This window comes from Grampus griseus, assembly GCF_964374135.1.
Source record: "Grampus griseus genome assembly, chromosome: 1".
Taxonomy (NCBI): domain Eukaryota; kingdom Metazoa; phylum Chordata; class Mammalia; order Artiodactyla; family Delphinidae; genus Grampus; species Grampus griseus.
Window position 1 is genome coordinate 41949578 of NC_139017.1, and position 27711 is coordinate 41977288.

A 27711-nucleotide genomic window follows, 5' to 3' on the forward strand; every position below is an offset into this window, starting at 1 on the left:
AAGGCATCTTGGATAGAACACTATCTCCACCTTGTGACCATCTAGGTTATTGTTACTAAAGCTTTTGATAAGGTAGTGTTGCATTTTTGCAACTAGAGTTGCAAACCTAGAGGTATATAGAAAAAGCATTTTTTAGTACCTCCCTCAGGACCAGATGAAATTAAGCTGAAGAATTATGCTTCATACATGACAGGATCTACCCCTGCCCTGCATTAAAGATATGACTTTCTACAGATTGGCAGTACTAAGAATGATACAATTTCCTCCTGAGAAGGAATTTGATAATATTGAACCTATAGGTCTATGAAGTTTTAGACATTATGACTCTAAAATCCAAAATGTGTGAACTCTGATCATTCAATTCACCAATATCAAGGAAGTTTATGACATTGTAGGGCAATCTGGAAGATAATAATTTCTAGCCCTAGGAAAACAATGCCTTAATGCTCTTATTCTTTCTCTGAACTCAGACATTTCTATAATTAATTATTCCACAAGAGACATTTTCCAGTGGTCAGCAAGTGCTACTCATATTTCAATTTTCTCCACTTGACTTCAAATTGACAGCATTAAGTTTCTTAGCCTAGAGTAGTCACTTTAGAACCACTGTTTATTTAAAATGTAAAAAAAGAAATTATAAATTTCTGTAACAGAAATGGGAAATCTGTAAAATAAATAAATAAATGAATAAATAATGCTATTAAAGATGTACAAAACTAACAAAGCAACCACATCTATTTCAATAGCCTGAAGATTGGCCACTTAGAGGAGACTAAAGAACACAATTATTATATGAATATTTTTGAGTGAGTGTTTTTTGCAAGTGTGATTAGGGGGTAGGATTCTAGTATCCAAACACTGTGTTTTGAATGAGAGTTTGAAAACACAGGGCAGAAAGGCAGAACAGCATGTTTTTCCAGGAAGCAGGACAAAGTATTTAAGATTCTTTCCAGTCTTCTGAATTCTCAACTTCCTGATAATCTGTAAAACTGTTGGAGGATATGGATTGTCAATTTCTGAGAAGCTGACCATGAAAGTGTGATATCTTCTGTCAGAATCAGAGTGAAGTTTTGGCTATATTAAGAGGCAAGAAGCAATTTTTACTAAACATCTGATACAGAAAAGTTAAAGTATGTGTTTACATTAACCTTACCTCATCTTGGACAGAAGAAATATTTGCAAGAATACTTCAGCCTCACCTTTGTGGGGAAAGTTCGGTAACTTACCTTCCAGATGTAGGCAGCTTCATCACTTGAGCCACTGACTAAAAACTGGTCATCCGGACTAATACTGGACTTAACATAAAAGGTAGAGTTCTGATGTCCATTGAAGATAGCCACTGCCAGAGGAAAAAAAATCAAATTACTTGGCCCTTGTTATTTCCAGTTTTCAAATAAATGAGGAGTATACATGTTCTAACAAGTTTTATTAGTGTACTGATTACTGAAGCAGATGGTCAAGCTAGTCACCAAATAAAAAAGAACTGGACATTGGCAGGGAAAGAATGGAAATCCTAGAAAGAGGCTTTATATTACACCCAATCTCACAATCTAAACCCAAATACTTGGTATGGAACTGGCTGTAGAGAAGAAAGTGATGAAAAATATTCTTAAAGGACAAGAATGGAGCTGGGGTCCAATCCTTTAGTAAAGTGCCTTTATTAGACCCTCTCTCCCCACCCTAGGCTAGGTTTCTTCCGTTGCATTAAACATTCATCTTTCCTCCTCTTAGACTTATCTTAAGGATAAATTTCATAAATATCGTTTTCTTATAATGCTTTGAACAGAGGAGATCTTCAAACATTTGTTGTATGAACAGGTAAAAATCAATGAAAGGAGAGTTAAGATTTATGGATAGCTTATCTGAGATGTGGTAACCTTAAATCTAGCACTTTAAATAGGCTGAAGTGGGGTAAGCTATATATTCATATGTAAGATACTCCAACTAGGTTAGGTTTAGACTTCTCACTATCCAATCTAGCATAACGTACTTGACAAGTTCTTTTATCCTAAGGAGACCAAAACCTGAGGCCTCTGGCATCAGAATACTACTAGGAAATAAAAGAAAAAAATCTCAGTCATTAGAAAATTTAAGGATACATTTAGGCAGGAAAAAATATTTCACTCCAATCTTCTAATGGAGGGGAAAAAAGAATTATTAAGGGACTTAACAGCTTTCTGTAAGTACTCACAAAAATCCCTTCCTTTTGCTAGAATAACACTGGAAAAAAACTTTGTATTTATAGGCCTTTAAGAAAAAGCCTGCACATCAAATAACCCCCATATCAAATACTATTATTGTGAAAGTTAAGCAGGATATGAATCAATTCAGATACACATATTATAGAGCAACTATGATAGATAAATCCCCACAAAATAAACAGGCTCCTTTATTCTGACTACAACTCCAAAACTACAATTGTTCATCTTTCTCAACTCTTAGCTACGAATGGAAAACTATAGACCAAATTTCCCACTAAACTCGTAAGTATTCATTGCCCTCTGCTGGTCTAAGAAAGCCAACATAAAGTACACAGTAAATGTTTCAAACCATGTGAAAAATCCTTCTAAAACCTGTATTGGTTTTAATTAGTTTAATTTAATCTTTGACAGTTCGGGCTTTTAAAATCTTCATTAAAGTGCTTCAGAGTCATCTTTATGAACATCACTTAGTGTAATAAAATGCTGTGAATTAAAAGTATAGGAGATCAAGTATTGAGTCCAGGACCCTTTCTAAAGTTTTGAAAAAGACGAGCAATTACCAGATGTGTCACACACACACACACACACGTCTGTCTTTCAATTTCTAAGGAACATACCTATGTATCTACCTACCTACCTATCTATATATGAGAGCCAATCAAATTATTTCAGGAGCACAGGAAAAAGGTTACTAAATTATTAGTAAAGTGGCCTTGGGCATATTTGTTTTAATGGCAGAAGGACAACTAAATTCAAAGCCCCTTTTGGTGCCACACTATAACAAAATGATACAGAAAGAGCTCTTGGACATCTGATAATATAATTAGGCTTTTATCTTTTAGGGAAAAATTTGAAAGAGTCTGTTTTATACGGCTAAATAAATTAGAAGTTGTCCAAGTTCTAATTCCATTCACGAAGACAGCAAGCAAAGTTATAAAACCTCTTCCCTTTTCCAAATACTCTTATTCTTGTTTAGACAACGTCAGACCTAACCCAGGGCACTGAAAATACCAATTGGGTAACTGCCACAGATACCAAAGTCCTAACAATGGCTAGGGGTCAGTCTTTAGAAACTTCTCTAAGAGCCCAGCTAAATTCTGTACAATTTTAAGATTTCTTTTTTTATCAACACATCTTACTTTACTGGGAACTGGGTAGCTCTAGGGATTGGTTATAGAATTCAAAGTCAGTTTCTGACAGAGCTATACCTGAGAAGTAGGTTACAAAATATGCAGCTTGCTTAAATAATTGATAATGTTCTTAAAATGATGAAATTCAAATAACCCTCTTAGAGTATGCTTGAAAAACTTTGATTTTTTAAAATGTTATTTATCAGCTTTAAAGTCAGATTCCACTTATAATTTTCTTGAAGAAAAATAAAAAGGTGAGGTTAGGGAAAACATCCAGAGGTCCCCTAATTTTAATGAACAGTTCCCAAATAGGACAAAACCCGGGCAGAACAACCTTCTCTATCCCACAAAAATTGAGATAATTTTAAGTATACCCAAAGGGGTATAATTTTGGGAGAGACTATTAAGTTACCACACAGAGCAGGATTCTGTTCACTTGTGAAATCATCACAAGGTAAATACATCTATAAAAACATCACTGGAACTAATCGAAGACCCCAAAGTCCTTATATGTCTTCATAAATTTGGTACAGGAAAAAAAAAAAAATCAACATTAAATTCTCATTAACAAAAAAAACCCTATTAGTTTCCAGGAAAGAGAATCTGAATGACTAAGCTCCTACCTGGAGAAGTCTTTAATCCAGTCATATTGAACATGTAGATGTTGTCATCTGTGCAGTTAGCAAATAAAGTAGAGCCAGTAGAATCCAAAATCAGACTTGAGTATCCTAGAAAAAGGAAACTTTAGTTAGCATGTGCTGATGAAGGAGAGTAGAACTGAGGTGAAAATGATCTTTTTAGATCATTTCACAAGAATCATCAGAATTCTTCTTCCCTAAAGTATATACAAACCAAAATTATTCTTAGGAGTTTCTATCTTTTGAAACTTCAAAAAGATACTTCCATATATTAGCTTCTCAAGTCAACAGAGAATAATAGTTGCTGAAAACTAGCTTGATATTTACTTTAAAAATTTTAACAAAACTTACATATCCAAAAAAGCCCTACAAAAAAGTCCTAATGAATACGCAAAGGCTTACCTAGTTTTCGAGTGCTGCTACCCGGGTATAGGAAAGACTTGGATGCTATAGGTTCTTGCCGATAAGCAGTATAATTCTTACGTAAATCCCATATTTTGATTACCCTAAAAACCAAGGTAAAGAAATAGTTATTTTATAGTCTTTCTCCAACACCAATCAGTTTCAACTACATATGAATGTGAAATGACTTTTAATCTAATTCCTCTGGCACATCAACCAGGTACAGTGAGGATATGTCATTGGGAAACAGATTGAACTATCTCATACTCTTGTCTCCAGCGTCAGGCTAACAATTCTGGCAGAACGGAAACAGATGTGATCTGACCCACTGATGGGTTGCCCTGAGTTTACTTCAAGGGAGCGGAAAAGGAAGATGAAGGTTGACTGCTGATAGTCATTGTTTCATTGTTTTCAGAAAAAAAGCACTTCCTAAGCCTTTAACATTCTGCATGTAACTTCTGACATCATTAAGTGTTAAGCTCTGTCCCTATGGTTATATCTTCATATATTAACTCCTTAAGTAATCTAGTCTAAACAAATTTTCCTGTGAAATAAAGTATTTTTTCATTTCATCTATTGGAATAATTTTCTTAATCTTCTACATCTACTTTGTAGGCAACTTGAAAACACAAGCTTGGTTATAAAAGGGAAGTATCCTTGGAAGCAAAGCTTTCACAGCCATTTACAAATATAACTAATAACCTTTAGATAATTCTACATTTGTGCCTGAGAATTCAGTCCACAGAAGAGTTTAAGTGTCCAGAGGACACAATAGAAACTCTAGTTTATTAAGCCATCATATTTTAAAATTAAAACTTTTGAAGGGAGGGATGTCTTGGGAGATAGGGGCAAAAACGGGGCAAAGAAGAGAATTTTAAAAAGAGCCCCTATACTCAATGAACTTAAATTCCAACAAAGCAAACAATCAAGAAGTATCACAAACTTATTTGGAAGCCAAAAATTCAGAGCAATCATAGAAGGAAAGTATGTGAAAGTCTTTAGGCCTATCAATCTAGTTAGATTGCTTCCAGAAATGCCAGTTACATGTCCAGAATCATATTCCTCCTTTTAGGATATTACTAAACCAGAAAAGACAAAATCAAAAATACAGGCATACCTCATTTTACTGTGCTTTGCTTTATTGTGCTTTACAGATATTGCGTTCTTTTACGAATTGAAGGTTTGTGGCAAGTCTATAGGTGCCATTTTTCCAAAAGCATCTTCTCACTTCATGTTTCTGTGCCACATTTTGCTAATTCTCCCAATGCTTCAAACTTTTTCATCATTATTATATTTGTTATAGTGATCTGTGATTGGTGATCTTTGATGCTACTATTTTAATTATTTTGGCATTTTTTAGCAATCAAATATTTTTGTATTAAGGTCTGTATATTGATTATTTTAGACATAATGCTATCACACACTTAGTAGACTACAATGTAAATATAACTATATAGTAATATAATAAACTATAATATACTAATATAAATACAGCATAATATAAATATAACTTTTATATATACTGGGAAACCAAAAAAATTCGTGTGACTCCCTTTTTTGTGATATTAGCTTTATTGCAGTGGTCTGGAACCAAACCTGCAATATCTCTGATATATGCCTGTAACAGAAATTTTGCTCCTCAAAATAAGAATCCTTGATTAAATTACACTGCACAGACAAGCAAGTTACCCAGCCAGCTTCTCTATAATAGCAGCAGCAGCCAACACTCCTCCTATGTGCTAGAAATGTGCTAAGTGTGATACATTATCTCATTTAATTATTTGAGCAAGAGTCCTAACTAGATATTTTCCAGTGTGATCTGTAATTCCTCTTCTCAGCTGGGTACTCACTATGTTGAAAGTTAAAAGCACACACATTGAATTATAATGGGTCTAGGTGACTTCCCCATCCCAGTTCATGAAAGACAGCTCACCAAAAGAACCAAGAAATAAAGACTCGTCTTACCCATCCACGGCTCCTGCTGAGACTAATGTATTCTCATCTTGAAAGAGGACCACAGTAACACTCTGCTGGAAATCCTACAGCACAAGGAAGAAAAAGAAAAGAAGGAAATCCTATTTTGGCTATAACAATCTTCACTATCAAGAGACCAAGGCGCTAAAATGATGGCTTTTTCCCCTAAACTGAGTATGACTAGATCTTGCCCTTCCAATAATCCTAGTCAGATATATATGCAGACCAAGAAGCAATTTTAGCAAGGAAGTGACCTAAACATCATGTTATATTACATAGTATGAACACTTTGACTCGTATTCAAGAAAAAACTGGTGATTAACACAAGATTTTAGTACTTGTCTAAGTCTACTAGCTCTATTTGAAATCATCCCTACTGTCTATCCTTAGGAACCTCATTTAACCTGTACCTGTTTCATCTATAAAATGTTGCCGTCTATCCAGATTGTCATATACGAGTGTCTAAAGAATTGTGAACGAAAGATGGTTACATGCTATGAAAACTCTAAAGGAGCTAGTAGAGTTTTACCTCCTAATTGCTGTTAAGTTTTCTTGGCTAAGAATCTGATGAAAAGTCTGAAATGTTACTCATTTTAACTTCATCTGGCCTCCAAAAATCACATGCTAATAACCCTGTCAGTTTCCATTCATGCCCATGTAATTTTAAGTCCTAATGTTCTAGCAACCACACGTCCCCAAAATATTAACTAAGACTCTATACACCAAGAATACTAGAAAAATAAACAAATTCAAGTAAGAACACTGGTGATTTTTCTTAAAGAAAAAAGCTGTATTATGGGCATTGTTTGAGCTTTGACTATAATATGCTAAAGAGGTACTATATTTTACCCCAATATTTCTCAAAATATTTTATAATCTTTTGCCAAATATTAAAAAACAAAAATAATAAAAAGCCCATATCTTTTCTGCAGTTTGTATTATGAAAACAACAACAGGGATTCCTTTCCCCTACAGAATACTGTATCATGGTACTTAATATGCTTCTTCAAACTACCCATCTCCCTTTCCTAATGAATCACATCATACTGTAGATGATGTGTATGCATGGAGATCTCTAGGGATGAGTCTCAGGAAATTGAATTTTTAACATATTCCCCAAGTGACTCTGTTGCACACTAGAGTTTGAGTACCAGTACCATAGGTACTGAACTGGTATTAAGCAATAAACCAGTGACATCAAGAGGAAATGAAGATTCTCATTCATTGACTGAATCTCTAGCTCCTATTTTATGCCCAGCGAATTCCCTAAAATGAGACTCTATGCTACTGTCAAGATCTGCACACATGTATACAGTTATAAAACCTTACCACAGAAGGAGCAAGCCCTTTTGAATTCTGTTTCTTCTTAGGTTTTGAAGGGGTTTGCTTGTCTAAGGTATTGTGAGCTCCACTGATTTGATTCACTTGCCTATAAAATCCATCTGAAAAATATTCCAAGGTAAATGGTTTAGGTTTCAGAACTTTATTCCCATGCTGAATGTAACATTTATATATAAGATGTCAAAATTAATTATATTCTTTATTAAATTAGTGAAATTAGAAGCCAGCAGGGCTACTGTACTACATCTCTTGTGGTGAGATTATGATGTATAAAAAGGAAATAAACACATGGATATTTATAGCAGCTTTATTCATAACTGCCAAAACTTGGAAGCAACAAAGATATCCTTCAGTAGGGGAATGTATGAATAAAACTGTGGCATATGTAGACAATGATATATTATTCTGTGCTAAAAAAAAATGAGATAACAAGCCATAAACAGACCTTAAATACGTATTACTAAGTGAGAGAAGGCAATCTGAAAAGGCTACATACTGTATGATTCCAATTATATGACATTCTGGGAACAAAACCATGGAGATAGTAAAAGATCAGTGATTGCTAGAGGTTGGGGGGCGTGCAGGATGAATAGGTAGAGCACAGAGGACTTTTAGGGCAGAGAAACTATTCTGTATGATACTATAATGGTAGGTATATGTCACTATATGTTTGTCACAACCAAGAGAATGTATAATACCAAGAGTGAACCATAATGTAAAGTACAGACGGACACTGGGTGATAATGATGTGTCAGAGTAGGTTCACCAATCGTAACAAATGTCCAACTCTGGTTGGATGTTGGACATGTCGACAGTGGGAGAGGCTGTGTGGGGACAGGAGGTATATCAGTACGGAGAGAACTCTTTGTACATTCTGTTCAATTTTGCTGTGTATCTAAAATTGCTCTAAAAAATAGTCTATTAAAAATAATGTTTTTACAAAAAAGTGAAGCAGGGAGATGATCATTGCTTTCTGCTTAATGGTATCATGGGGCAATATGAGTATAATTATATTTAATTTAATCCAATTCTTAAAAGTTCCCAAATTTTTAAAATTAAAATAAAAGATCATGTACTAATAATTACAATTCCATCAATAATTTAGGTAAATGGCATTATAGTTCAGAAGACAATATGAGGTAAATATGGAGGGTAATACTTAAAACAATCACTAAGATCCTGAGAACTGAACAGAGCAGAATTGGGGTTTATGAACATGTGCCCCCTGGTGGTAATCAGGTGAAACAGTTGATTCTTTCATTCAGAATTATTATGGGGCAATCCCACATATATCAAAATTAAAATGGAACTAGATTACCTTTTTTGTTGCACCTGGTGTCCCAGACCATAATGTTGCCATCTCTTCCACCTGTACAGAAGACAGCTGCAGATACATAAACAGTTTATCAAGAAGTTAACAAAACCAGTCAGTGACACATATATTTCAATTTAAATTTCCTAGAGTCTCTATTATATGCTAGGTACTGTAATTGGTCCTGGAGATTAAAAATGATAAAAATATATAGCTCAACACAAATAAGAAAACAAAGCTGTGAAGGGAAAGGATTATAAAGAACTCAAAATGCTTATGTTGAGCAAAAACTTAATAGAATAATCCCTCTCTGTAAATTTTCTTTAAAACCACATGAAATACTATACTATAAAGTTGTAGTAAGAATAATGATAAATAAGCAATAACCAAAATATACTGAGTGCTTATTAAGTTTTAGACACTATCCTAAGTGCTTTTTTATAAATGACCTCAATCCTTGTTATCAACCCTATTAGATGGGAATTATTATCCCCATTTTACAGATAAGCAAAACTAAGGCATAGGGAGGATATGTAACTTGCAAAGGTTATTATTTTTGGCAGTATGTATCCAGAGCCCATATTCCAAACCTCCAAGCTGTATTGTCTCAGTATAAAGATACAAACCACATCTACATAAAGTTTGTGAAAGGCGTTGCCTCTGGGGATGGAAGGAGAGCGGTGAGATCAGGAGAGGGAACACAGGGGAACTCCAGTTTATCTGTCATACTTTATTCTTTAAAATTAAACCAAAAAATTCTGCTTCCTGTATGAAAGAGGGAGCACTTATCAAATTGTAGGTGGATTAATTTGATAAGTGTTCTGGTCAAAATACAAAAAACAGCTACTTGAGGGTCATACAGATTGACCAAAAACATACAATTTTTGTAAGGGAGTCAACACCTGAAGCAAGTGACTGGCCTAGGGTAAGTTCCTGATTTTTTGTGGTTTTACCTTGAGGGCAGCCACAGTTGTAGCATCAGAACCAGGCAGCCAAAGGGCCAACAAAAAGACCATCTTTCAAGCCAGAGGAACTAGGAAAAGAGGACAGGGGCAAGAAGAGCTGCCAGAGGAAGTGGGGAAGCCTGGAGACAGCAGAGAAAGGGAAACCCTAATTCTGTGTTTAAACTTAGCTCAAGTCTCTGGCTGACCCCCAAACCATATGTGCATAGGATAGCTAAAAGCAGCTTCCAACTAAGGCTTAAATTAAAGAACTGAATTGAGATCCGATCTTCTGAACTGACTGCCTTCACATTATGCTATTTGAGTCTAAATGATTTAACTGCCTGTTAAAACAAAAACACCAACTCTTTCCTGAGCAACATAACAGAATTCAGAGTCCAACACACCATTCCCAATGCCCAGGGTATGATCTTAAGTTACTTGCCATATACAGAGCCAGGAAAATGCGTCATTCTCAAGGGAAAAGAAATCAACAGAGGCCAGCCTCAAAACAACCCAGATGTTGATTTATCAGGTCTGGTTGTAAAACAGATATTACTGTCAAGTGAAATAAAGAGACACTCATAATCAATGAAAAGATGAGAAATCTCAGCAGAGTAACAAACAGAACTTATTGAAAACAAATGGAAATTTTAGAACCCAAGCCCACAACTTCTGAAATGATAAAATTCACTGGATAGGCTTAAGAGCAGAATGGAGAGAACAGAGGAAAACGTCTATGAACTTGAACACAGATCAACAGAAATCATTCAATCTGAGGAAGAGAGAAAAATAAGATTGAACATTATGCTAAGCGAAAGAAGCCAACAACATATTGTGTGGTTCTATTTATACGAAGGTGCAGAAGAGGCAAATTATATATAGAGAAAGTAGTTCAGTGGTTGTGTAGGGCTGGTAAGACGGAAAGTACTGCTAACAGGTTCTGGTTTCTTTTTGGGTTGATGGAAACATTCTAAACTTAGATTGTGGTGATGGCTGCAAAACTCTATAAGAAAATTAAAAACCAGTGAAATGTACATATTAAATGGGTGAATTTTATGGGGTGTTAATTATATCTCAAATTTAAGAAAACTGATAAAGATGAAGAAAGCTTCAAGGATTCATGGGACAATTTCAAAAAGTCTAATACATGAGTAATTGGAGTCCCAGGAGAGAAAATTGGGCAGAAAAAAATATTTCAAGAAATCATGGCAGAAAAATTCTCAGATTCAGTGACACATATTTGTAAATTTACAAATTCAAAAAGCTCAGCAAGCCTCAAACAGGATAATTTTGCAGGGAACCATGTCTAGACACATCACAGTCAAACTGCTGCAAACCAAGACAGAAAACCCCAAAGGCAGTCGGAAGAAACAACATAGTACATACAGGGAAAGGATTCAAATGACCAGAGTTCTCCACAGAAACCATGGAAGACACTGGAACAACACCTTCAAGTAATGAAAGGAAAAACCCCGTCAACCTGGATTTTATATCCAACAAAAATATCCTTTAATAGTGAAGATGAAATAAAGGCATTTTCATATAAAGGAAAACAAAGGGGGTTAATTACAACCAGACTCGAACTGCAAGAAATGTTAAGGGACTTTCTTCAGGCTGAAGAGAAAGGATTTTAGAGCACAGGGGAAGGATGGTGCTGCTGGGAGAAATCATGAGTTCAGTTTTGGGTATGCTGAACTTGAAGTGCTTGTAGGAAAAGTGAAAGCTGGAAATACAATCTGGTTCAATATAAGTGGAGCAAAAAACAAAACAAAATTGGAATAAATGAAACTGTCCAGGGAGAAGGTACAGACTGAAAGGAAAAGATGGCCAAATACCAAATCCTGGGCCATGTCAACACTTCAAGTTAGGTAAAGAAGTGGAGTTCACAAAAGCAATTATGAAGGAATAAACAGAAATACTGAGAACCAGAGGGAGTGGTATCACAGATTCCAAGGAAGAAAACAATTTTCATGAATTTTAAAATAACTTGCCGGAAGTGTCAAATATTGAACAAGTAGAAGGCAGGGTGATTTCAGGAAGAGAGAGATGGAATGGATTGAACCAAACTGAGATGAGGACATTTAACCGGGTTTTGATTACTCTTAAGAAACTTAGAAGAGATAGGAAATAAGGAAGGATGATAGCTGGGCTTCCCTGGTGGCGCAGTGGTTGAGAGTCCGCCTGTCGATGCAGGGGACACGGGTTTGTGCCCCAGTCCGGGAAGATCCCACATGCCGCGGAGCGACTAGGCCCATGAGCCATGGCCGCTGAGCCTGTGCGTCCCGCAACGGGAGAGGCCACAACAGTGAGAGGCCCGCGTACCACAAAAAAAAAAAAAAGAAAGGATGATAGCTGAAGGAGAATACAAGGTTAAGATGTTTCTTTCTGGACGGGCCACAGATATGCTTGAGTTTTTCCTATGGAGAAACAGCCAAGAGAAGGAAAGCTTGAAGACAGAGGAGCTGTGGGGATGTAAGTGATAGCATAAGGTCTTGGGGAGGATCAAGAATGTTTCTTAACCTTAGCTGCACACTGGAATCCCTTGAGGAATTTTAACAAAATAGACGCCTGGCCCACCTCCTAGAGATTCACACTTAATTGGTATTTTAAAAAACCTCCCCAATGTGTATAACTGAGTCACTTTGCTATACAGCAGAAATTAACACAACGTTGTAAATCAACTATACTTCAATAAAAACAAAACAAAACAAAACACCTCCCTAGGTGACTAATGAGTCAAGGTTGAGAACCAGTGCTCTAGGAAGAAGGATTCGCCTTAAACTGGAGAATGAAGAATGAGAAAGAAGGTGCAAATTTGAAGATAAGTTTGTAGGAGGGGAAATAGAAAAACACTTATAATTATTTTTAATTACTCACTAGAAGTTCTAACACCCATTTTATCACACAAAACACACATCTGTGAGCAACTGACAATTAGAGATGAAAACATTTTCCATGTTTTCAGGTGGTAGATATTTAGGGAAGGCAAATTCCACTAGTATAACTATGTCCTTTAGGATTATTTGTATTCTGCCCATATAGGGCTGAAAGAACTGGATCATGATCTTTCCTACCACGTTACCTACAAAAAACCGCCCCCAAAAACCAAACCCCAAAAAAACCAACCCACTAAGCATTTATATGCTCCTCAGTTTTGTGTTTGTTTGTTTTGGTGTGTGTGCATTCACATCTCAGTTCATTTTTTTTTTTTTTTTCTGTACGCGGGCCTCTCACTGCTGTGGCCTCTCCCATTGCGGAGCACAGGCTCTGGACGCGCAGGCTCAGCGGCCATGGCTCACGGGCCCAGCCGCTACGCGGCATGTGGGATCCTCCCGGACCGGGGCACGAACCCGCATCCCCCGCATAGGCAGGCGGACTCTCAACCACTGCGCCACCAGGGAAGCCCCTCACTTCATTTTTATGCTTACAATGTTTTTGTGAATTTGGAAATGAAGGTCCTGGGAGATAAAAATGACTTTGCCCAAGAATTTAAAGGCAGAAAGCAGAACAAAACACAGGGCTTCTATATATGGCTGTAAAAGTATGTCCTGCCCAAGAACACTTGGCTGAGGGGGTAGAGCCTAAAATCTGTGTTTTAGCAACCAAACGATGAGGCCTTGGGGGCAGTGTCCAACCAGACTAATTCACGCTAGGGCACCTGTGAACTACTGGGAGCCATGATAAAGGTTACCACTTTTTCTACTAGACCACACTGGCATAGATTCAATGCACAGTTTCAAAAATTAAGTAAAGGGACCGAAAGATACGGTGTTTCCCTTTTCTATTACCCTTTAAATAAACAAATTTACTTTAAGTACATTTTCATGACTTTAAATTATTTTTATAAACTTACAATGAACTCTGACACAGGAGTGTAAACTAGAACACAAGCATACTTAACTTTATACAACAGATGTGTTAATGAAAAGTTATGCAGAGATAAAAACTATGTCATGTATTTCCTCTTCAAGGTTCCAGTCTCAACAGCAATCAACTGACCTTTTTTTAAAGTCCAAACCAGCTCAACAACTCAGTTTAGTACTCCTGAGTGCTCAGGTGAATAAACAAAAACATTCCTTTTAAAAATAGAATATTTTTTAATGATAAAGGGAACTATACTGTTTATTTCTATTATTCCGAGATTAAAATCAGATTGATCAGCCACTTCTTTGAGATGAACGTTTGCTGTCTCACTCATTTAGTGAGAAACAAATGGAGGAAGGAGAAAAGAAAACAAAAAACACAGAAATGAAGAGCTCATTCAGATACCCCTGCTAAGTTTTTCCCCAGCTACTATAGTACTGTTCTGTATTATAGCCCTCTTTCTTATAATCTTCCTTCTCCATTATAATAGTTAAATAAATATAGAAAGATTGTGAGTAAGTAACAGTTGAAAACATACCAGGGAACTGGGCCATTTAAAGTAATTATGTGGTAAATTTTTTAGGTAAAGAATCATGTCCAGTTTATCAGGTTTCCCACCCAGCCTCATACTCCATTTAAATTTTACAAGTAGAGTTAAAGTAACTATTTTACAGATGGAGTTAATCAGTGTCCAGTACAGGCTGTGACCTCAAAGGCCACTCAAAGTTGAACAGAGGGATTGTGGCTATTTGTGAATTTTTACCTTATCTGCAAGATTACAGAAAAAAATTATCTGAAGACACTTGACTTTCAGAGACAAGCTGGAGATAATATCCATTAGAATGGGACTAAAATCCAACTTAATTTCATTGAGGTTTCCAAGTCATATTAAGAATCTCAAACATCTACATAGGTAAAGGAGCAACTTTGACAGGGGAAAGGGTGGAAACAATTACAGCTTATTATTACTTCACCATGAAAGAGGTTAAGGAGATGAAAGAGGGTAAGCATATACTTACCTTTCTCAAACTTAGAAAAGGCAACTGACTTGAGGCTGCACTGATGACCTTTGCATGTTCCAATCAGCTCTCCAGCTTTTACATCCCAAAATTTGGCTGTTTGATCACCTGCTGCTGTAACCTTTCAAAAATAAGGTTTCACAGTTTAATAAAGCAACCCTTTACCAGTGTTTACCCAGATCCCAATAAAATGAAAGTCACTTACAAGCTTAAGTTCACCAGGGACCCAGGCCAGGTCAAAGACAGCATTCCAGTGAGCCATCCATTCTAAACAAAGAAAATGGTGAATGTGAACTGTCTAAACTATGTCTTGTGGTAGCCATACCAATAGCTGTTGAAGTGCCTTGAAAGCTGTAGTGAAAAGATCAGTGGTCAGCACACTAAGATCCATGGGCCAAAGAGAATTTGTGGACTTGCACACATAGCACATTCCCTTCATTACCCCATAAAACTACCATTTGATATCAGATTGTTTTCCATGAGGGTATATATTCTCTAAAATGGAATCTTTATAAAACATTCTCAAAAATCTTCATCATGCTCTCTGAATGGAGTTTAAAATACTTTGGTTTGACATTCAAAATTCTGCTTGCTTTGGCCCTATCTCTTACTGTTCTCTGTATATCCTATTCCAACTAAACTGGAGCGCTCCCTATATGCTCATTATATCCTATGGTTTCCTATCTCTAGGCCTTTACTAATGCTTTTCCCTCCACCTGGAGTGTCCTATTCCACCTCCATGGGTCTAAATACCACAGTCTGCCTCAAATGTCCCATCCTTCATGAAAAATTTTCCTCACCTTCTTTGATATGTAAGAGCTCTTTGTGACACCTGTGGCGTTTTCTTTGTATTTCCTCTACATCATCTATAGCCTTTGTTTTACTTTAGTTATCTCAACACTTGACTTACTAGTTCCAGATTATTACCTTCCTAAGGTCAGTAGAACTTTGCCTTATGTATGTAAGATGTTTGTTCAATATAAATATTTTAAAGCAACATTTCCCCACATTAAGTATAATATAACAAATTTTAATTTTTTAAAAGAAAAACTGTTTTTAATTCTAAAATGTATTTTTCTTAACTTTCAGTAAAGGCTTTGCTGCCGTTAACAGTTATCGACAGAAAGGCAGTCCACCATTTACTTTCAGCCTGGCCCCTAAACAGGCTTAATCAGAAGTATCACTGAGAATTTATTCAAATAGTAACTTCCTTGAGGCTTTATGAATTAAAAATGTTCAAACAGATATTTTAGACCCCGACTTACCTTTGACGCACTTCTTTCTACTGGTTTGTGATTCTGTGTTATATAACCTAACGAAGCCTTCTTCATTGGCAACTGCTAGTATATGCTCCATATTGGGAGCTAAATAAGAAATAAAGAATAAAATATATAAAGAGTCACAAAAAAATTTAAAGCTGAGTTTAAATCTATATAAACAACAAAATATAAATTAACTGAATAACTACAATCTATTTGAAAAGAGGTAAGATGATTCTACCCAAATAGCACCTGCTGGTAGAGAGGTTTTTCTGAATTAAAGATGGCTGAGGGATTCCCTGGTGGCGCAGTGGTTGAGAGTCCGCCTGCCAATGCAAGGAACACGGGTTCGTGCCCCGGTCCAGGAAGATCCCACATGCCGCAGAGCCGCTAGGCCCGTGAGCCATGGCCACTGAGCCTGCGCGTCTGGAGCCTGTGCTCCGCAACGGGAGAGGCCACAACAGTGAGAGGCCCGCGTACCACAAAAAAAAAAAAAAAAAAAAGATGGCTGAAAATTTGCCATAATACCTAATTAAGTGACTCAAAAACACCAATCCTTGGGCTTCCCTGGTGGCGCAGTGGTTGAGAGTCCTCAGATAATCTCTTATTTAAAGAAGGGCTGAATCAAGCATGGTAATTAAACAAAACAAAAGTGGTACTGGCCAATAGCAAATAAAAGCATATGATATAGGCATGGCAAATAAAAGCATACGATACAAGCCACCAGCAGGCTGAACCTATTAATTTTATATTCCCTTTTCACAATTTTTTACTTTTCTTTTCTTAAACTTTTAACAGCAGGGACAAGTACTCTATTTCTGTTAATATGTTCCCCAATGCATTGTAGAAAGAGATAGATTCCAACAGGTCAAAAGGGGCAAAAGTTTTCATGATGGCTGAACCTTTGCAACCCTTTCCGGATATCAGTTATAAAAACAAACAAACAAACAAAAAATGGTGCTATAAGAATCTTATCCCTTAGCAGAAATATGTAATTATGCATAGAGATTAAGAAAAGTCTATTTCATAAATCAGGGGAGAACAGTTATTAGAAAAACTCTATCATCTATCTAATTTACTTTTTCTTGAAAGGGAGACACCCCAAAATATTTTCCCTCTTTAGAGTGAAATAGATCATTTCTGACCAAACCTAGCTTATACAGTAGTTCCCTTACCAGAAGAGAAGGTGCATCCAAAAGGAGGAACTGGGGCTCCTGTTTCTCCATAAGAAGTGTGCTCATCATTATAGTTGCACTGATAACCAGTAAGAAGGGACTGTAGAGGGTATTGTGAAGACCATCCTAAGGTAAGACAAAATTCCTTATAGAGTTCCAATATATCACATTTCAGTACTTTTAACAAATGCAGAGGTTATAAATTCATTTCTAAAAGCTTTATATACTTAAGTATAGATCCACTCATTATCCATGGCCCTCTAGAACACAGTTTCAGGTATTTTCCTAAGGGGTCCTAAGGAAAAAACGAAAGAGCACTCTCAGCTTCTGGTGAGACACAGCTTTGGGCTTATCATCTTAAATGGAGACTCTTGCTAATACATTTAAGACTGCAAGAAACAAGTGGCCTTTGCACATTAGAAAAGATCTTACCCCTTCCCCCACCCTTTGGAGACAATCGCAAAACACAACCACAAAGACTACCACAACCATTAAAACTGCCATTCTCGTCAATTAAAATTTTATGTTTTCAGAGTTTCTAAATCATTACTGCAAACTCAAGTTACTAGCAACATCACACATAAGCCAATGGTCAGAGAGTTAAAGGAAATAAGGTATGTCAATGTGCCTACTGTAGCCCCTAGTATATGAGAGAGGAAGAAATTCAGGGTGGAGGGAAAGTTTATTCTGCTTGGGTCAGAAAGCTGATGTGTACTATGGTCCTAAAATAGTAAACCATCTTGATTTGTTTTATCATTTTGATATGTGGGTCAACATATTTTAAATATATAAAAGAAACATTCTTTCAATATATAGTTACTGAGAACCAAATGTTTAGTAAGCATGGGAGGAAACAATGAAGTTACAATCTAGAGAGCTGTCTAAATAATTAACAAACACTCTCATACTTTAGGGTACTTTCAATTCTCACTTTTCATAAAAAAAATACCATTTGAAGAAGACATCTTAGCCTGATATAACCTCAGACAAATCTGGTTTTGCATGTTCATAGAAATAACCTGAAGAAATGCAAACGAGGCAAATAAATTCGGTCCAGATTTAGTAATTATTCCTGGGGGTATTACCTTAAGGCTAGATACGATTGTAAACAAGCCATTAAAGACCACTAAAAGAAGAATATGAATACAATAATTAGTTATGTGGTCGAGTTCACAAATATCCATCTACGGAATGAATTTTAAAACAAAAGCCTCTGTTCTAAAGTTATATAAACATACACTTGTAGTTTGGGATTAAAAAAAAACAAAACCAAAAACTAATCACAACTCATGAATTCAAAAGGAATCTTGAACAGTTTAAGTGGAACTGAAGATGATAAGCTCTGGAGACCTAAATTCTTTACAATTAAACAGTGACCCCTCAACTCTGTCTCATTGCCGACAAACTATATCCAAACACCAACAAATGGCCTAACATGGCTTAGTAACTGGTCCCTATTTACCCCTCCACCTCTGCGATTGTGACAACACACACTTCATGGACAAGCCCCGTAAGCTACTTTTGGATCCTTATTGTTCTATTCTGTTTCCAACATGAGCTTGTAATGGTTTCCCTCACAACACTCATTTGGAAAAGCCTATTATTTCTTCAACGCACAACTTAAGCCCCTGGGGTTACATGCAGATTTTTCAAGGAGAATGAGAGCTGTCGGAGAACTAATTTCCAGATACTCAACTTCCATATATATATGTATTTCTAAAACTGACCTGTCTACAATGTCGAGGTCGAAGGTTTTCCCCCTCTTCATCACTACCTTTCTTCCACTTTTCAAAAGAAAGGCATTTCCATGACCCAATCTTATACCTTGCGTTGACTCAAGGTACAAAAACTCCTGGGACCCCATTAAGAGACAATTGGATAACTCCTTTAATAAAGGCATCATAAACACCCAAATCCATCTCTTTAAAACATAGACTTTCAATAAATTTTTATCTTGCTTATTTATTGAAATTAGTAATCCATAGTTTTGATCAACGACATACTACTAAAAATAGTAATGATAAGTCAACCCAGAAGAAACTTTTAACACTTAGAGCTTTATGATCACAGAAAACATCAATTTAAACATATTTTTTTACACAGAGAAATAAGATAGCATGATCAATAAAATGACTTTTCAAGCTTAAAATCAAATCACATTAGGATAAATTCTGTGGGAGAAATAAAGTGGTAATAAGCTCAAGGGGAAAAAACAACTATGTAGAATATCTAGCAGTTAGAATTAGTTCATACTTTTCAAAAATGATTGATGTGATTATTAAATCACTACAGTATTTACAGTCTATTAGATACATTTTAAAGACTGATGTAGCAGTAGCATTTTTATTTAAAAAGGTCATCACTCACAATATGGCCAGAGATGACATCCTTTGCATCTGTTTAAACTTATGATAAAAACTTTCAGATACCAATTTAAAAATACACAGAAGAGTAATCAGTTTCCATTTCAGAAAGATCATTGGCAGCAATGTGGAGGATAAACTGGAAAGAGGGAAACTAAGAGGACATTTGGGAGACTTGTTACAGTTCAGACAAGAACATATTATGGCCCAACCTAGGGAAATAGAATGGTAAGCAAAGGACAGATCCAAGATATGGTGAAGAGGCAAAATCAGTGGGGATACCGAGGAAGAAGGATTAGAGATTTTAAGGGGACTTCTCTGAATGCGTATCTTGAGGAAAATGGAGGAATTCTGATTGACTCTCAGGTTTCTGACTGTGAAGACCAGTTTAAAATAATGAGAGCATTTCCTAAAATAGGTAATATAGCAGGTTTGGGGAAAAAGTGAGTTCGGTTTTGGGTATTTGAGTTTGAGATGCTTACAGGACTGACCATCTGGATGATACAACTCTTACAGGAATGGATGTAAAGTATAGGGAATGGAAGGTTGCAGGTAGTAATAGAAGAAACCCTCGTTACAGCTATGATCACCCATGGGAGTAGGTAGAAATAGAAAAGGGGCCTAGGATGGAACACCCTCATGGAAGGGGAAAGAAGAAGATGGTCCTATAAAGTTCAGTGCATTATATATAACAATGAATGAATTTCAGTGCCTAACACATAACAACGCATGAGTATTTGGGGGCTCGGGGTGGGCTGTCTCAAAACATGCCACAATGGCATATTGATTATTTTGCATTGAAGCTGCTTGAGAAGCAGCTGATGCAAGAAGGAAACTCTGACCTCCCTGTCTCCCTGAAAAGCAGGAAATAAATCTCTTATGAAAGGTGCACTCCTTGCAACTGGAGGTAGAAGGACCCCCTAATACGTCAGAGATAGGGAATTCAGAGCCAAGAAGCGTGTGTAAACAAACCTTGTTACTTCTTTTATTTTACTACCTGAAGCCCAAACTCTGTTTAGATTCTTCACTTAGTAAGCATCCCAAACCTAAGTTTCTTTGTCCTGTCAATTCCTCACAAATTTATTGTTTGTTTATTTTTTTGTCTGACGAGTATAAAAGCTGCCTTGCTTTGGCCATTTCTTAGTCCCATTTCTATGACACCTCCATGTACATGAATTAAAATTTGTTTTTCTCTTGCTAATCTGTCTTGTGTCAATTTTATTAGTCCAGCCATAAATACTCAAGAGGGGTAGAGGGGAAAATTTACCCCTCCCTGATAAGTATTTGTGAATTAGAGGGAAAAGGGAAGTAGACAGAATGTAGAATTAGGAGAAAATCTGTTACAAAATAAAGGCTTCACAGCTTGCTCCAAGTCACACAGATTAAGTAAGGAGTGGAGGTGGAATTAAACCTCAGCAAGTTTAACTCCAAAGACAGAGATCATAACTACTATGCTGTACTGACACTCATGACAGAAGACAGAGAAGTATCTTAAGCAAGGTCACAGGAGAGACAGAAAGAGAAGCATTTAGAGTATAATTTAAAGAGGTAAGGATGGTAGGGTTTTAGATTGGAGGCAGGAAGTGGAGGAACTACTCTCCAGTCTCCTTCTCAATATCCTTCTCCTAGACCTATGCCTTAAATACAAAAAGTTCACTTCTCACATTATTTTCTTTCTGTTTTTCACGTGGTTTCAAGCGGAAAGACCTAGTCCATCTTTAAATGAATGAGATTTCACCTGCAGCCAAGCTTAGTCTGGGTAATAATTCCCTTATCAGAAACTTACCAAAAAGTTTCAGGTTGATGACACCCAAACCTAAGCTCAAAATTCTTATTGCCAATGTTTTAACATAAGGAACTTCAAGAACTGGAGAGAATAAATCAGTTATCTATACACTAACATGGAAGTATTTCCAAGTTTTACCGTTAAAGAAACAAAACATTTTTATCCCATTTCTGTAAATAACAATACTTATTACCTCTGGCATTGAAGAACATTTGGAATAAAATACTTCAGTCTATTAGTAATGGTCATTTCTGGGAAATGTACTTATGGGCATTTTTCGCTCTATAACTACGAGTTTTTATGCTCATGTATTAATCAGGAGGAAAAAATTCTGACCATGCTAGAAGCAGATGTTCTGTCTTCTCTGCTTGACTGAGTTCCTTAACAGCGGGTCATAGTCACTGTCATATATAGCAGAGTAGGGCTCACTAAGGTTCCACAACAAATGAATGAATTAATCAATGAATACGAGTCTTGACGATCTCACATAGCTGTTGAGAAAACCACACATACTCCCATGAACGCGTTTTCCAGTTAATGTGCAAAACAGACATAGCCGTAATGGAGGCCAGTTAACTCAGCGTCCCTCCCTCCGTCAGCCTACACTACAATTGAAAAAATCCCGATTACGACTAAAAGTGTCTCGAGAGCACGAAAGTGCAGCTTTCTTCAGTACTCTTCGCTAACACGAACTCGCTCTGCCTGTGGGAGAACTCGGCGGCTGGGAAACAGAACTGGAGTCGGCGTTGGTCCGAGGTGTTGTTCGGGGGGAGGTGAATCCCGCCGGCAACAGGCAGCGGTTAGGGCCGTTACTCACCATTTCTCGGGACGCCAAACTGGGGCTGGCGGAGTACCGAATTGAAGAGCATCTGGGCCGGAGGAAAACTTTCAACTGAGAGAAAAGCCGTGGAAATGCCCCCAGATTCAGCAGAAATCTTATGTGGCGTCCCTTAGAACACGACTAGTTATTGCCTCCAACTCCCGCCACCGTAAGCCCCGGCCACCAAACTCCCCGCCAAACTGACGTCACGCCCTCTGATTGGCTCCCGCCGCGGCGTCCGGGCGCGTCCGAGTCACTTCCCCCTTCGAATCCCCGCCTCCTTTTCTCCCAGCCGCGGGAACCTGGAGTTCCTGAGCTCCCTGAGCGCCTGCGCGGGGGGCCGCAGAGGCGCTGGCGAACGGCGGGGAGACCAGAGCGCATGCGTAACACGGCTTGACAGAGCGCGGAGGAAAAATCCGCGAGAAGGTGGTGGAAGAAGATGGCGGTGCTGGGGAAGAGTTTGCAATCTTTCTAAATAGGCTAGTCGAGTAACTGTTCGGGTCATGGCGTCAAACTCAACTAAGTCTTTTCTGGCAGATGCCGGCTATGGCGAACAGGAGCTGGATGCTAACTCTGCCCTTATGGAATTAGACAAAGGTATTCGAAAGAGCGGGCTGAGCGGGTGAAACGCATGTGGGGGGAAGTGGCGCCCCCAGGCGGTGGTAGCCTCGTGAGAAGCCGGGAAGGCGCATGCGCCTATCTTCCCTGGGCGGGGGCGGGCGCTGGCGCCAGTGCTTTTGGTGAGTCCAGGGCTTTTGCCGCTTTGCGAGATTGCCGGGAAATTGCAGCGTTGTTAGGTTGGCCTCGTACAGGTGAAAAAGTAGCGAGTGGGGGCCGTTTTGACCACTTGAGGGCACAGTCTCCCGATTTTCCAAGCAGTTTCTAAAAACGATAAATTGAAATTGTGAAATTATTTTTCAGTATGTTCAGTTGAGACCAGGTCTTCACCAAGGGTGCTGAATAATAATCTTGCACCGACTTATAACGATTCATTTAATTTCTGTAATTCTTACCTGCCGGTTATTAGGCAGGTTAAAAATAGGGCCAAGACCATCCGAAAATCAGAGCCCCTGCTCATTCTCTGCAGACGGATTCCACGAGTTCTATTTCCTTACGGGAGTTGGAGTGGTGGGAGCTTGGTGTAGTGGTGGGAGCTTGGTGTAGTAGTAGGAGCTTTGGATAGACTGAGTTGAATTCTTATATCGTTCATTTTATGATCCTGGACAGGTCACCTAAGTTAACCTAACCTTGTTTTTTTCTGTGCAAAGTGGGTAAAGTACCATTGAGCTAGCAAGATTATTGTAAATATTGTGATATAATGGTATGCAAAAGAAGTCTTTATTAAATGCAAAAGAGATTTGCCTTCTTTCTTAGATATGGATATGGGAGGCATGGGCAGATACTTGTCAGTAAAGAACTGAAGTATTAAAATGAAACCTTTGTTTTCAGTGTACTTAAATGATTTTTATTGAATGGGGGAACCATTTTGTCACCTGGTATGCAGTTAATTTTTAATTAACTACTACCAGTGTGTAATATATTAAGAACTAGAGGTTAGAAGGATTTTTCTTAAAGTCCACTTTGAGCCACTTCCCAGCTCTCCGACTTGGACACTATCTTATACTTTTTGGGGACTCTTTATTTTGTTTGTTTTTTAACCTGTAAACATTTACAGCAGGTTCGTCTAGATAAGAGTTTCTCAGACTTTTTAGAAAAGCTTTTAACTCCTTTTGATCAACATAAAAATGCCACAGCACTCCAATGAGATATTCCTTTGGTTGAGTCACAGTATCTTTAGTGCAGGTCCATCAGCCAAGAAAATGATGTTGAGCTTTGATTTCTCAACAAATCTATGAGGACTTTTCCCTCTAAAATATAGTCATAACATTAAATGTGGTTTTTTTTATAAATTTTATTTTTTTAATTTATTTTTTGTAGTTGAAGTATAGTTGATTTACAATGTTGTGTTAGTTTCAGGTGTACAGTAAAGTGATTCAGTTATACATATACATGTTATCTATTCGTTTTCGGATTCTTTTCCTTTATGGGTTATTATAAAGTATTGAGTATAGTTCCCTGTGCATTCTTTCTTTTTTAAAAATAATTAATTAATTAATTTACTTTTTGGCTGTGTTGGGTCTTCGTTTCTGTGCGAGGGCTTTCTCTAGTTGTGGCAAGCAGGGGCCACTCTTCATCGCGGTGCGCGGGCCTCTCACTATCGCGGCCTCTCTTGTTGCATAGCACAGGCTCCAGACACACAGGCTCAGTAGTTGTGGCTCACGGGCCTAGTTGCTCCGCGGCATGTGAGATCTTCCCAGACCAGGGTTCGAACCCATGTCCCCTGCATTAGCAGGCAGATTCTCAACCACTGCGCCACCAGGGAAGCCCCTGAATGTGTTTTTTATACACTACATAATCTTTCCCTCCCCATTCTGATATTTCCTTCCTTATTACCCTCTTAAGAGTTGCAGGTCTGGATATCTAATATTCCTACTAATTCTGTAAAGACATTTTCTACCACTGTGGTCCAGGTGGACTCATCCCATAATGACAGTAGAGCAGTGGTGTGGAACAGAATTGGGATGGGACTTTGAAGAAATGAGAAATCTAGAATTGTTTAATTCCGAAAAACTTGAAGTTGTAGTAAGAAAAAATATAACACAATTTTTCCTTCTTAAAAATTGAAATAGGAATATTTCAGATCTGTAAGAAATATATAGGTGGCTATTGAGTGTAAACCAGGTGTCTGTCCTAGATACTAAGTGATGGTGTTAAATCCTCCCAGCAGTGCCTTGGGTGAGTATTTTACAGGTAGAATTTGACGTGGGGTTACTTGAATGCATGGATGCTCCACAGATACTGAGGGACTACTGTAGTGAGGAGGCAATTGTATCAATAGCAATCCAGGGAAAAGTGGCTTGGGCCAGGGTGGTTACAGTGAGGCTGTGTGAAGTGCTGAGATTCTGTATATATTTTGAAGGTATAGCCAACAAGAGTAGCTAATGAATTGCATGAGAATGTGAGAGTTAAAGTAGTCAGGAGAAACGCAGAGGTTTTTGGTCTGAGCTCTTGGAAGTATGTATTGCCATCTACTGAGTGGATGAAAATCAGATCAGTTTGAGACTGTTAAATTTGAGATGTCTCTTAGACATCCAGCTGGAGATGTTGGGTAGGCAGTAAGATATACAGATGTGATACTTGAACTACATTATAAAGAAGTATCTGTAGCACTAGTGTCAAGAAATACACTTGGGAAATGGTGCCATTTATAACCTGTTATATGTTTATAACCATTGCACTTTGTTCCGAGCGTTTTGAGCAAGCATGGCAGTAAGCAACTTGTTTCTGATCTGTCTAGGAATAAATGGACGCTCTTTTTTTTTTTTGCGGTACACGGTCCTCTCACTGTTGTGGCCTCTCCCATTGCGGAGCACAGGCTCTGGACGCGCAGCCTCCGCGGCCATGGCTCGCGGGCCCAGCCGCTCCGTGGCATGTGGGATCTTCCCAGACCGGGGCACGAACCCGTGTCCCCTGCATTGGCAGGCGGATTCTCAACCACTGCGCCACCAGGGAAGTCCATGGATGCTCTTTTAAAGCTGACTTAACTCTGTTCATTTAGGATGTAGTTAGTAACACAGAAAAATCATCCTTTATATAATAGCCATTAAGTCATTCAACAAATATTTACTGATCATCTACACTGTGTTAGGCACTCAGACTTGGGGCTATATTAGTGAACAAAACAGCTTTAAGAAGCTCACATGAGGCAGACAGGGCTAGATCAAATATGGCTTTGTTAGGACAAGAAGTTTGGATTTATGCAAAGTGCATTGGGAAAACATTGAAAGTTTTTAAGCAGAGGACTGACATGGATTGGTTTACATTTTTGAAGGTCACTTTAGCTCCTATGTAGAGGTCATTTTGCCTTCCCTTTTTAAAAGTTTTAAGCTGATAACCATGCTGCCTGAGCTGTGAAGACAGCAAAGTGTCAAATCAAGTATAACTTATGTATATATGACACATTTCATAATCAATCATTTCTATAATATAGGCATTACAAAGGACATATCTCCCATAATTTACTCAGTGTAACTTTCACTAATGTAACTTCTACACTGTCAGTCTAAAGATTTTTAAGTCAGCTGATGGGAAGTTGTCCCAGTGATTTAGGAAAACTTATGCAAGATCTCCTTCACCCTGGGTGAAAAGGAGAGTCTACCTTAAATGACGTCACTCAGCCTATCTGCTTTCTGTAAGGTTGGCCTTGTGGGGGGGATGAGATCCAAGAGCAATGGGGAAGAGAGTGGTTTCCCTTTCTTGCACCTGGGCAATGAGAAGAAAGGAAATGTAGGGGGTGGAGTTGCTGTCTGAGGTGTTGGTGAACTTAATGTTGCATGGAAAACTTGATGGTATGTTCAATGAAAAAGTTAATTATGAAATAGGAAATTGATGTAAATCAGGACAACTGTCTGTTTTCCCTTAGATGCTGTCACTTCACCTATGTTCTAAAACATCTGAATTCTCAGACTCTGGAAGAGACCACAGGTTGCTTTTACTCTGTCCATATTGGTACAGATGTAGTTGGTATTATGATAAACAAATATGAGGCCCTGTGAGTATCCCCATATCCCCTACTAAAGAGGGAGGTCTCTGCAGCCAAGTTTGTACCAAGTGACTAATTCCAGGCCATAAGTGATTCAGAAGTGGACATGTGACCCACACTGAGTCAATCAAATTCTTTCTCTTGAGAATCTGTACTACCAGACCAAACTTAGTGTGGCAGTATTGAGAAGTGGACCTGTAAGATCATGTAGAATTAAGGTCAAACTCTTAACTCAAAGCCACATAAAAACCAGCATTATAAAGGACTGATTCTTAAAGCCTGGCTGGTGATCCTTTGATGGACTATGAACTGATCCAAAAATCCAAGGGCCTTCTTTAGTTCTTACTGAAATCCATAGACTCATTTTTACATATGGCTAAAAGCTATTATCTTGTAACTTACAAAGTAAGTTATTAAATATTCCTAAAAGTTGGTATTCATAAAAATAATTTGTTTATGATTCTAAATCAGTATTTGTGCATACTGCACAATATTACGTGCATTCTCACCATGTATATTTACAGATTCTAAAGTTTGGGGGAAGGATGCTTTATTATTAATGCATCATCAGTTGAACTGACTATCCTATTAGTTGTTTTTATTCTTGCTTTTTAAATATAATTTACTGAGATGTTACCATGATCAGTTTACTAAGCTGTTGTGAGATTGCCTTGGTATAATGTGTGGTGCATACTTGTGTTTGTATTTCTCCCCTCCCCACCTCATTTTTAATGAATAGACTTTAAGATGTTATGGTTTAAGATGTTAGGGTATTAGGGTTCCATTTTGAATCATTCTCACCCTTTAGCTAAAGCAAATGTATACAACAAATTCTCCTAAAATGTGCTTGTGTAGTAGTGTGTATTAGCAGTGTTCTTTG

The 27711-nt window shown here is 37.7% G+C and overlaps 2 protein-coding genes across 3 annotated transcripts in view; one reads left to right on the plus strand and one right to left on the minus strand.

Moving 5' to 3' along the window:
• The window catches only part of DTL (denticleless E3 ubiquitin protein ligase homolog), a gene marked incomplete at both ends in the record, with an annotated part of 37949 nt that extends 15672 nt beyond the window's left edge, over window positions 1-22277 (minus strand). Inside the window, 11 exons of one of the 2 annotated variants that reach the window (XM_082662353.1) lie at window positions 1227-1339; window positions 3955-4059; window positions 4372-4475; window positions 6337-6410; window positions 7675-7787; window positions 9005-9070; window positions 14826-14946; window positions 15031-15092; window positions 16091-16189; window positions 17260-17385; window positions 22226-22277. In XM_082662353.1, the coding sequence (XP_082518479.1) occupies window positions 1227-1339; window positions 3955-4059; window positions 4372-4475; window positions 6337-6410; window positions 7675-7787; window positions 9005-9070; window positions 14826-14946; window positions 15031-15092; window positions 16091-16189; window positions 17260-17385; window positions 22226-22277 (1035 nt within the window). The remainder of the gene's footprint in view (window positions 1-1226; window positions 1340-3954; window positions 4060-4371; window positions 4476-6336; window positions 6411-7674; window positions 7788-9004; window positions 9071-14825; window positions 14947-15030; window positions 15093-16090; window positions 16190-17259; window positions 17386-22225) is intronic. The other variant, XM_082662354.1, reaches the window with a different exon arrangement.
• A 367-nt stretch (window positions 22278-22644) lies between these two features.
• Window positions 22645-27711, plus strand: part of INTS7 (integrator complex subunit 7) — a 92273-nt gene continuing 87206 nt past the window's right edge. Inside the window, exon 1 of the mRNA XM_082675499.1 lies at window positions 22645-22825. Within this exon, the coding sequence (XP_082531625.1) occupies window positions 22732-22825 (94 nt within the window). The 5' untranslated portion in view covers window positions 22645-22731. The remainder of the gene's footprint in view (window positions 22826-27711) is intronic.